Source organism: Stigmatopora argus, chromosome 15 (assembly GCF_051989625.1).
Source record: "Stigmatopora argus isolate UIUO_Sarg chromosome 15, RoL_Sarg_1.0, whole genome shotgun sequence".
NCBI classification, from domain to species: Eukaryota; Metazoa; Chordata; class Actinopteri; order Syngnathiformes; family Syngnathidae; genus Stigmatopora; species Stigmatopora argus.
In genome coordinates, this window is record NC_135401.1 from 4,661,435 (window position 1) to 4,673,237 (window position 11,803).

The following is an 11,803-nucleotide window of genomic DNA, read 5'->3' on the forward strand; positions in this document are numbered from 1 at the left end:
AATCGCTACTTGTCACCCACCTCTAGGGACTGAAATACTCTTTCCAAACACATGACCGCCTTTGCTTTGTCATGGAATATGCCAACGGTGGCGAGGTAAAATATGTATATATATATTTTTACGATTTTCAAAGTGATAATGAGTTGATAGTTGAAATGTTCCCGCGAAATAACAGTCTTCTCTTTTTCCTTGCGGCCAACTTGTGCCATTTCCCTTCAGCTTTTCTTCCACCTTTCAAGGGATCGCGTATTCTCAGAGGAACGCGCCCGCTTCTACGGTGCAGAGATCGTGTCGGCGCTTGACTACCTGCACGCGGAAAGAAACGTGGTCTACCGAGATCTGAAGGTGGATGTGGCTCTTTGTCCCCCCCTTATAAAGTCATTTTTTTAGTGATTCATTTTAGAAGCAGCTAATGTTTTATAGAATTGGGAGTGTTTTCGTTAGCTTCCACTTCCACTTCCATCTGATGGAGCAACCCGGTCAGCATAGCACTCTCACCCCTGATTCCCCGACAATTTCCCTCGGGTTTACGAGGCGGTATCTCAGCCTCCGCCAGGCGGCCATTGAAAATGCCTGTGTAGCAAGATTGTAAGATGTGCTGACTCGCCCCAGCGTTGCTAGACACGTGTGAGCTATGGCCACCCTGACTTAAATGAAGACAAAGAGAAGACGCTAGCACGTGGAGATACTGAAAGGCTTCGTTGTCTCATTTCCCAAACTGAAGAATGTTCATTAATGTTTCCATATTTTACCTTATCTTATTTTTACCCATCAAAAATGTAGCTTATATCCTCAATTTGGATACAAACAGAATGTTTGAGATTTTTGTGAAATGAGTGATGTCAACTTCCTATTTGGGAAGAATCTACTCCCCATAGTTACGGTAGTCTCCAGCACCCCCGCGGCCCCTGTGAGGATATGCGGCTCGCATAATGAATGCATTTGTATGGGTTACAGAGAAAATAACTTTATGGCGTTTAGAGAGAAAATCTTTTTTGTCATTTTTCTTTTAGTTGGAAAATCTGATGCTGGATAAAGATGGACACATCAAGATAACCGATTTTGGACTCTGCAAGGAGGGGATCAAAGATGGCGCCACCATGAAGACATTTTGTGGGACGCCAGAGTACCTTGCTCCTGAGGTAACTGAATAATGTTTTCCTATTGTCATTTGACATTTGGTTGTTTTATAATTTAACCTAGTTCCAAAATTCTACAGTGGCCAAAAATTTGTGTTTAAATTAACATTGTGTTATGTGTTAATCATCATTATTATTTTTTCTTTTATAACTTAAGGCAAATATTTCCTGGTTTGCTTAATAGTTTTCAGAGAGTTCGAATTGGGTAAAAAAAAAAGTTTATATTTATTGACCGTTATGTATTAACTATGGTGCAATTTCAAAATTTTGCAGTTCGCCAAACATTTCAGTTAAAAAGAAAAAATGGGTTTAATTTAACATTAAACACCTTTAAAAATAGAAAAAAATATTGGAAAATAACTCGTGCCTTATTGACGTTGAAATTGATTCGAGCGAGTGAAAAAATATCCCTTTGTTTTGAATTTGGGCTTAAGCGCGAGTGTGGCACCCCGTCGTCACGTGCGACCCGAGTCCATCCGAAACAAATTTGCAGCGTGTGTCATTGGATGTCAGTTGTTGAGAAGCATGTGGAAGAAAAGGGCAGCTGTTCTCAAATGCCTTTCTAATCTCCAGCTGAAGTATGTCCTTTTAATGAGTGTGGCGTGTGCAGGGCAGAGTGGCCCGCTCTCAGACGCTATTTGCTCCGTGGCGGGGGGGGCGTGCCTTCCCCCGAGAGCGTGCAGGTATGACAAGTGTCAGGCGGGCCGACTCGATCGTACGTGAGGAGTTCGGCTAGTGTTTATGCGAGAGGAAGTACACAAGCGTTTGACCGGAGGGGTAAAAAATGTTTTCCGGGAGAAGCATGTGCAATGTTGACTCAGTTGCCTTATCGTTGTTTTTAGTCCCCATTTAGAATTTTCTTGCTGGGGGGCTTTATTGCACAGCAGCCCCTCAGGAAATGTGAGATTTTGCCCCTGGAATAAGACCGCCACGGCTACAGCTGTTGTGCGGCATCAGGGGAGCCTCACTTCTTCTTTTTTGCCTGATTGCACAGGTGGGAAAGCGGTGGCCCGGGGGCCAGGTCCGGACCGTCGTGTCACTTTGCGTGGCCCGCAAAAGTAAATTGTGCCCCCGTTTTTTAGTTGTACATGTAATATACACTTTTTAATCATATAGCACAAGGCTGTCAGACTTGGGTTGGTTCGCGGGCCGCTTTAACGTCAACTTGATTTCACGTGGGCCGGACCATTTTAGATATAATATCTAGATTTTTTTTATAAATGGATTAAAAGAACTGGATAAAAAGCCCTGAATATTCAGTTTTTATAGATCTAAAACAATGTTTATTTTAGCTTTTTTTTATATTTTTATATTTTACAAAATGATTTTCGAACTAAAAACACAGAAAAATAGATTAAAAAATTACAATTATTGATTTAAAAGGGGGGAAAATCAGGAAATTTAATATACATCTATACTCTTCATTTTAATTTGATCCTAAAACAGAAAGTCGGCACTCATGATTTACTTTCCCGAGCCACACAAAATGAGGCGGCGGGCCAGATTTGGCCCCCGGGCCGCCACTTTGACACATGTGATAATAGCATGTAAACATTTACTCCATCTATGCCAACTTTTTGGCTTGTTTTGACAAAAATAAAACTAGAGTTCACCTTGGCGAGCACTTTTCGCCCACTCGCAACCGGGCTGAGCGTACGACAACTCCGGCCCAGAGCGAGGAGACATCGGGGGCTGTTTCCGTGACAACCGGGTCGCTGGCAAGCGTATATGTGGACTGGAGCCCAGGCAGTGTTACAGGTTGTTCAGCGGTAAACAATGACCTTGTTGTATGAGCTGCACAGGAATGCCCAAACTTCTGGGAATATTCCATTTAGGTCGAAGGGGGCGGGGGGTACTTGGAGAGACTCAATCATCGGCTCCTGACCACTTTGTTCCTGGAATAAGTCAGAGGCTAACTCACTTTGTCATTTTCACCCAAAAAAGTGTTTTTTGTTTTGTTGTTTTATAGCCCTAAGAAAAAATAATAATTCGGCCTTTAACTACAAGACTAGTATAATTTTTGTGGAGAGTTTTGCTGAAATGTGTGAATGAAGTAAATTATTGTGAGCTTTGTCAGAGGGACATAATCTCCTTTTATTTCCATATTACCCTAATTTGTGTTATCAGATCATAACAATATGCTTTTTCCTTTTCGTACCGCGTTGTGCTTTAGTAATATTAAGCACATGTTCAAAAATACACTTCAGCAGAGGTGTACAAACGATGGCCCGCTATGTTTTTTTAAAAAAAATATCATTGAATATGGATCTTAAAAGAATCTTAAAAAGCCTAAATTATTTTTCATTTCTTAGTTTTTACACTAGATCAAGATAATCACTCAATCAGTGCATTTCCATTATTTCTCTTCAATGTAGGGAACTGTGCAGTATTTTTGTATTTTATTTTACATAAATTAGATTAGAACTTTATTTCATCCTGTATTCGCAAAATTTCTTGTTTGCAGTAGCAAGACAGATACAAGACACAAGACATTGTTGACCTAGGTAAAAAAACAACAACATTTATTTAGAAAAATAATAATCCATTCTGATAAAGATCTGATTTTCTTGGCATTTTAAAGTTGTTAACTCCTTGATGACAACCCTTGACACCATTTTGTCATAATCAAAGCGCAATAGTGCGCACACTCCATCACAAAACTTACTAAATTCTACTTTTACAGCACCCATGTCTAAAAACAAAAATCCTGTACGTACAGTATAAATATGCTACAAAGTCAGGGATCGTAACCTCTGTTTGATACCACAGTGTGAATTATCTTTCATTTTTCGTGATCCAATAGCATCGTAAACCTTTCCGTAAAAGACATTTTCCACTTTCTTAACGTCGAGGCACCACTTGCGCCTCTCGTTTTTCGTGACCTTCTCTCCCACTCCTCATTGGCGGCGGCGTAAGAGCGTTAGTTTGAGTCGGGGGGTCCGAGCAGGCAGTCCTGGGTCCATATACGAGGGATGAGCTTGGCTCCTGCGCTCCTGGCAGCTTCACAGCTGTGGCACTCTTCTACATATATGGGGCAGCTGCGGGCCCAGCTGTCGCACGGTGTGAATCGCACGACAGCGACGCCGGAAATAGAGACGGCCTAGTAATCCGAGCTCCACTCGGTCTTCCAGTTCCTCCCCCCCAATCGTCCTCGGCGGCGCTCGCGGACACATGTGCGCACGTCTTGTTCCTTTTAGGGACACATGCCATCATCCAGTTTTCCAGGGCATTCTTGGCCCGCGCGCCGTCGTGTCCATATCTAATTCTATTCGTCCGCCCACATCCTTTAGCTGAAGTTGCTATTCTTAGGAGTGAATCGCCCACCGCGGCGCTTACTCCTTGAGTTTTAAGAGGGCGGGATGTCCTCTTTGTCTTCGTTTTCACCTTCAACATCCGTCCGCAGTGGTAGAATCCAGTACAAGGCCCCGGGGAGCTGGAGCCACTGTGCTCAGCAGCACATTATTCATGCAACAGGTCGCGCTGTTCGTCAAGCACGCCACCACTAGACTGTGTCTCGTTAATTGTTTTTTTTTGGAGACTAAATAGTTGCCTTTTTTGGTGTTATCATGCACATTTGGTAATAAGTAGGGGTTTGTATTGCCTCACGATTCAGGATTCGATTCATTTCCAATCAATCCTGATACTACACTTTAGCTGCCGAGAAATTGCATTTTACTTACTATATATGAAGGTTCTATATAATTTTATGGTCTTGGGTATTAGCTTTCTAATTCATGTAATTATTCTGAATGGGTGATAACTTGGACTGGAGTTTAAAAGCCGAAAAAAGTGCAATCAAATGTTCGTCCTTTTGTTCACATTCAAACAGCCGTTTTGCGGATGGTGATTATTTCTTCAAGATGACAAGAGATGGTGGCATTTAACAGACTCAAACTTTATATTTCTTTTCTACAGTCTCTAAAGGAGCATGGCGCTAACTCCATAATTTCTTTTGCATTTTAGGCCTCTGATGAGACTGTTTTCATTTTTGCAATAATGTGCTTTAGCAGTCAGGGGGTTAAAAAGATTGTGTGTCTCACTTTGGAAATCTTTTATTTCTGAAACCTCATTCAACACTAAAGTAAACACTTGTTTTTATTTGGACAGACTTGAGCTGGGGGAATAACGCCCACGTGCAACCAAGCACGATTACTACATTTACGCCCACTCCGTAGTTCATTTCCACCAAAAAGAATCGTTACAAACGGATTTTGAATCGATTGGAGAATTGTGCAACATCACAGAATTTAGTTAAAAAAAACACACACACTTTAGTACTAAGTATACAGTGGCCTGCTTCGCATTGCCTCATGCTTGCTTATTTTAGCACGGCGCACACCTCAGCAGCTTGTTGATGCGTATGTGCGGAAGGACCCCAGGGTGATTAAATATGCAGAGCTCCAGGGGAAACACTATCCTTGCTCCTCATTTGAGATGTGAGTCAGGGTTAACCCCGGTCTGCTTCCAAACCGCAGGTCAGTGGGAAGAGCAGGCCATTTTGATAGCGAGTTAAGAATAAACAGTCTGCAGCACTCATCAGCCACAGGATTCAGCCGACCCGTAAAATCCAATGTTTTGTTTATCCCACTCGGTGACAGGAGAGGGGCAACGCATTCTTCTCAGGAGGGAGTGGTTCTCTTCTATTTCAGTAGAAGTTACAATCAGGATGAAGATGCCATCTTGTTGAATGAGTAAACCACGGGTTTCAAACTCAGTTTGGTTCGTGGGCCTCATTAATGCTAACTAGAACTCATGTGGGCTGGAGCTGTTTATTTTGGGCCTAAAAAGTTTAGTTAACTTCCATTCGCCCCTCCCTCTCAAGATGGATTGGACGTCTAGCGCCGTCATTGGCATTGCAGGATTACCATCCACGGCAGTTTAAGTAATTTGGACATCTATCATAGTCAATAGCAGGCAATTAGTTAATTTTGCGTGCTCTTCAGGGACGCTTCTTGTTCGTTGGTCGGTTCCTGCTGGTTTTGGGGCACTTCCAGGTTACTTCATGGTGGTTTTGGGGCATTTTAAGGTTCCCTAATCACCCATTGGCTGCCTTTTGACGGCAGACAAATGCGATATCAGATAGGAAATTTAGAAAAGTGCAATAGTGCACGCATAAACTTCTGGTTTTGCAGAACCCTCGTATGGGACCGTTTGTTTATCTACAACCTTCCTCTCCATCTCCAAGGTACTCGAGGACAACGACTACGGCCGCGCCGTGGACTGGTGGGGGCTCGGGGTGGTGATGTACGAGATGATGTGCGGCAGGCTTCCTTTCTACAACCAGGACCACGAGAAGCTGTTTGAGCTCATCCTCTTGGAAGACATCCGCTTTCCACGGACACTGGGTACAGAGGCACGTTCACTGCTCTCGGGACTCCTTAAGAAAGACCCCATGCAGAGGTGAGGACCCCTTAATTAAACTAAATTGATCTAGCATTTTTCTGTACTGATGGAGAAAATGTTGGTCATATTATTCCAAATTTGGTCAGATTAAATGGAGAAATTCTGGGCTGTACCAAATTGGTCATAATAAGGGGTGCCCACTGTATTTTTTTAAAAACTAATATTTTATTTAGTTTTTTTAAATCAATTCTGATCCTATCTTAACAAAAGTGGAAGGATTTCAAGTTAGCATCCTTTGATTTTTTTAATTTTTATTTTTAAAGAAAGGAGCCCTGGGGTAAAAAAGTTGAATGTACAAGATATTAACCATTTTTTTTTAAATTCATGCAGGTTAGGTGGTGGCCCGGATGATGCCAAGGAAATAATGCAGCACAAGTTCTTTGCTGGGATTGAATGGCAAGACGTCTACGAGAAAAAAGTAAGTATCAAGATACACTTATACAGAAAGATCATTTTATCACCGGTAATATAATCCTAACAACTTTCTCCTCTAAATTATGTTCTTCACTGACATGTTTCTGCTCTTTACAATTTCCCTGAAACAGTTGGTCCCGCCATTCAAGCCCCAAGTTACCTCGGAAACGGACACGAGATATTTTGATGAGGAGTTCACTGCACAAACTATCACAATTACGCCACCTGGACAAGGTAATGCCAAACATTTAAAAATGTTCATACTTAGTTGTGCTAAATACTTTTCCCTGAAAGCATGGGTGTCAAACTTTGGTTAGTTTTTACCTTTGAGTCAATACTCCAAGCAATGTTCCCTCTAAGCTGCGCGCGTGCGCAATTGCGCACTTCTCTCGTCTTCTCAGCGCACAGCAATCATATGGAGCGCACAAAATAAAATCCAACCTTTTTTTCCCCCATGATGGCGCCGTTCACACGGCAGCCAGTGGCAGTAGCTCTGTCCACTCTTATGTTTTTCGTGTTTTACAGCCCTTCTATCTTCTTTTTAATTGCATTTTAATATTTATAATACATTCCTTTTTACTTTACTGTGCAAATAGAAGAACAAGCGGTGAACTCGGGTGAGAACTGTCTAAATCTGCTGTGTGTGTGGTTTTATGCGTGCGTGCGTGTGTGTCTAGTATGTGTGATCGTTTGTCTTCAACCTACACAATGGACTATAAATGGAAATTAGCCCTCGGCTACAATCTTACATATATATGTTCATTAACATGAATATAAATATGTTCATTAATATGTGATATCCCTTATTAAATAAATCAAAGCAAAATCATGGTAAAAGTTTGCATATAAATGGTAACTTGACTATCTCAAGTGACACGTTCAGCAGAAAAGTCATTTGAACGAGAATGAGAAGTGAGAAGGAAGGACAGATGTGTAAAATAAGGTAAAATTGAAGTCGGATTTGTGCATATTCTAATGGCATTTATGAAGATGTTTTATTCATAGATATTTTTTCATTCATTTTCTGAACCACTTTATCCACTTTATCACTTGCGGGGGTGCTGGAGCCTATCCTTGCTGACTTTTGGCCAGGGGCCAGCCGATCGCAGGGCACAAGGAGACAAAGGACAGCCATGCACACTCGGACCCATACCTAGGGAAAATTTTAGAGTGTCCAATCAGCCTACAATGCATCTTCTTGGGATGTGGGAGGAAAACGGAGTACTCAGAGAAAACCCACGCATGCCCAGGGAGAATATGCAAATTCAACACAGGTGGACCGACCTGGATTGGAACCCAGGACCCCAGAGCTGTGAGGCCGACGTGCGAATCACTCATCCACCGGGCCACCCATTCATAGATATTAATCATTACATTTTATTATAACCAAATCATTTATGTGTAGTAGACATGCGCCTGCTTATGGCAGGTGTGATACTGGTGTGTGCCCATAGCGAGCAATGATGATGTTGCTCACACTGGTACTTGGTGTGCTCAGGGAGGTTGTCTTTCTGCCCAGACAAACAAAAAATTAGAGGGAACATTGACTCCAAGTAAAATGAGGGATTTTTTTTGTTCCCACGGACGTGTTTAACGAATGAAATTGCGCTTTTTGTCTTCTCCAAGACGATAGCATGGAGTCTTTCGACAGTGAGCGGAGACCTCACTTCCCTCAGTTTTCCTACTCAGCAAGTGGAGTGGCCTGAAGGACACCCGCACATTCCTCAACCGTCCCCCTGAAATCCCTCCCCGTCAAGACAACCACATCCTGCAAAAAAGACTTGGACCGACCGCCTTACCCCGCCCCACCCCGCCATCTCACAACTCGCGCTCTTCCGGGCAACAGGAAGTCCGAGACGACACAAACAACGGAGCTCCGCCTCCTCGAACGATCGTCAACACTCGGCGGCGCTTCCTGGCTGTCCGGGGAGCCGACGTCCACACGCCGGCACCCCTGGTGTCTAATAATCGCCCATTTCCCGGCCCCCCTCACCCCCCCACCCCACTGTCAACAATTTCAAAAAGGGCTGTTCTATTTTGCAAATCAAACCGTCATCGTCAACCATTTCAAGTAGAAATCACAAATACGGTGGACCAAAGTGCTGGTGGTAATTTAGTGTGCGTGTTGCGTGTCTCCTCCCAAAAAACAAAACCAAACCTTCGATAAATTTGAGGGGGGGGCTTCAAAAGTGAATGTATCATTTGAAATAAAGTGGCTCTTTCCTGCATGTGTTCCTTGTTATTATCAACCTCGTCGAGTCGGGTGAATCAAGGCCCGACGATAGGCTAAGAATGGAAGTCAAGCGCTCGGTGGGAAATGTTTGCACGCAAAATGAAATGTTCCCGTTGCCTTCCTTTCGATCCCGATGCTGCGCAGCGACCACCTCCGGGTTTTCCCTCTGATTCCGATCGGCGGGGCCCTCGCTGACCTCTCCTCTCTCTCTCCCTTCGAGTTTCCCTTCCTCGTAGAGTATTGGGTGTTTCCCATCCAGTGCTTCCTCCGCAGCCTCAGTGAGGTCACGAATGCGATACATTTCTGTAGTAACACGGTGGGCCTCAGGGGACAACACCAAGTCATCTTTCTTTTTGTGTGTGACGTCCCTACTTCTTATTTATGAAACCAGCATTTAAATATGATGGCGTTTTCACGTGCCAATGAAATGCACCTTGCTGCCCTGCAATGATTGTATCAGGATTTTGTATTTGTGGTTGGTAAAGACTAAATTAGCTGAGGATGTAACATTCGAGTGTCGTGGGTGAATTCAAACCTTTTTAAAACATGGCTCAAAATGCCGATCTTTGAGATCAAACTTGTGTATTCAAGTGTGATGGGAAGTTTCTGATGTGGTTAAGATGAGAGATAATCATTTTTCAAAAGTGCATTATGCCTTATTGAATGTAACTTTTTATGTTTTCACTTCAAACTTCTTCTGGGGTTAAATCTGATTGTTACCTTTTCCTATGCACACACCCCTCTTGCTGTCACCTGAAACATAGGGATATTCATTCTATCCTTTTTTTAAAAATTGTTATTGCATCTTTTTTTTGTACCTGCCCTACCATATCCGGAAGACTGAGGACACCAGCTTTAGTAAACAAATTATATAAATTGTACACTGTTTGTACTTATTTCTTTCAAACTGATGGAATAAAAGGTCTTAACAATACATTGGGGGGTCCTTTATTTTTTTGACTGCTAATGATTTACCATCTAGACCAGGGGTATCAGACTCGGGTTGGTTCGCAGGCCGCTTTAACGTCAATTTGATTTCATGTGGGCCGGACCATTTTAGATATAATATTTAGATTTTTTTTATTTTATAAATGGATTAAAAGCCCTGAATATTCAGTTTTTATAGATCTAAAACAATGTTTATTTTAGCTTTTTTTTAAATATATTTTTAGATTCTACAAAATCATTTTTGAACTAAAAACACAGAAAAAATGATTAAAACATTATGATTATTGATTTAAAAGGGGGAAAATCAGGAAATATAATATACATCTATACTCTTCATTTTAATTTGATCCTAAAACAGAAAGTGATTGACATGATTTACTTTCCCGGGCCACACACAATGATGCGGCGGGCCAGATTTGGCCCCCGTGCCGCCACGTTGACACATGTGATCTAGACTAACTGAATCTGGAGTTCCATCTGAGAAATGCAACAGAGTGCAGATTGGACTGAAGATTCTTTTGTGGGCCATATTTATATTTTCATCATTTGCTGTGGGCCAATCAAAACTGGGCAGTGGGCCATAATATGGACACCCCTGAATACTGTAATGATTGATCACGGACTGAATCATTTTGTGAATTACATTTGAATAAACTCCTAATAATAATTAACAAAAAAAAACATTGGTTCCATCAATATCCACAAGCCAAAATCAATCCATTTGACCCCACTGAGATCTGTGCCCGCGACTTAGTGAGACAAATGCAGGTTCCCGATGTGAATCCTGACCATGTTCTCCGTGTAGAATACACCCAGGGCCCCTGTCTGGGGCTCCGCAGCTGCTTAGACAAAGAGACGCATGCTTTCCCTCAGTGGGCCAGACAGATGGTACTGTCTCTGGAGCAGATGTTGATGGAGCTGCCTGGCTAGATATGATGCACGGTACCAACACGGCAAGCTTTGGGCCACTTTGGCTCACCTCACCTGCCTGCAGCTTTTGTGGTGCAAAATCCACCTGGCAGTGCCTTCAAATATGGAAGCTACTATGAATTCACTTCTTTAAGCATACACGAAATTTGCTTTACTGATTAGATTATGGGAGTATTTGACAAGTAATTCTAAGAGCACCTGGTAAATAAAACTTCAATGGGAAGTGGTTGTTTGAGTGTATATAATTGTTTTTAAAAAGTAATAACATTTTGATTTTATGGTAGATTATATAGAAAATGGAAGCACTTGTTTATTATTAATATTTTTGCTATAAAGTAAGTATGGAAGTAAATACACTACATAGTTTAAAACTGTGATTAAATAATTATTTAAATTCTACCAGCATAAACAAATAACTTCAACATGGAAACTGTGACAAGGTCGCCCTCGTGTGGTTAATATGTGAATTTTACTTTTCAGACTGAATACTCGAGCCCGTCGGAAATTATTTGTAATGAAATATATTCATGTGTCATCGCCATTTGATTATATCTACCCAAATTAAAAGATATTAGTAGATATAGATCCTAATTTAAATATTTTCTTCTGTTTGTCTGTAGTTCCGTCATCTGGATAAACAAAGTCATACACAAAGATCGTCTATTGTAGAAAATGCGCTTATTGTAGCGAACAATCAACCAGACGTGTCCCTGAAAAGGCAACTTTATGTTGGTTT

General features: G+C 41.9%; 1 protein-coding gene across 1 annotated transcript in view; it reads left to right on the forward strand.

Annotated features, from left to right (window-relative positions):
- akt1 (v-akt murine thymoma viral oncogene homolog 1) overlaps positions 1-10,123 on the forward strand; it is a 29,937-nt gene extending 19,814 nt beyond the window's left edge. The window contains exons 8-14 of the mRNA XM_077620901.1: positions 27-95; positions 220-345; positions 1,014-1,142; positions 6,325-6,539; positions 6,873-6,960; positions 7,088-7,190; positions 8,583-10,123. Coding sequence (XP_077477027.1) covers positions 27-95; positions 220-345; positions 1,014-1,142; positions 6,325-6,539; positions 6,873-6,960; positions 7,088-7,190; positions 8,583-8,662 — 810 coding nt within the window. The 3' untranslated portion in view covers positions 8,663-10,123. The remainder of the gene's footprint in view (positions 1-26; positions 96-219; positions 346-1,013; positions 1,143-6,324; positions 6,540-6,872; positions 6,961-7,087; positions 7,191-8,582) is intronic.
- The last annotated feature ends 1,680 nt before the right edge of the window (positions 10,124-11,803 follow it).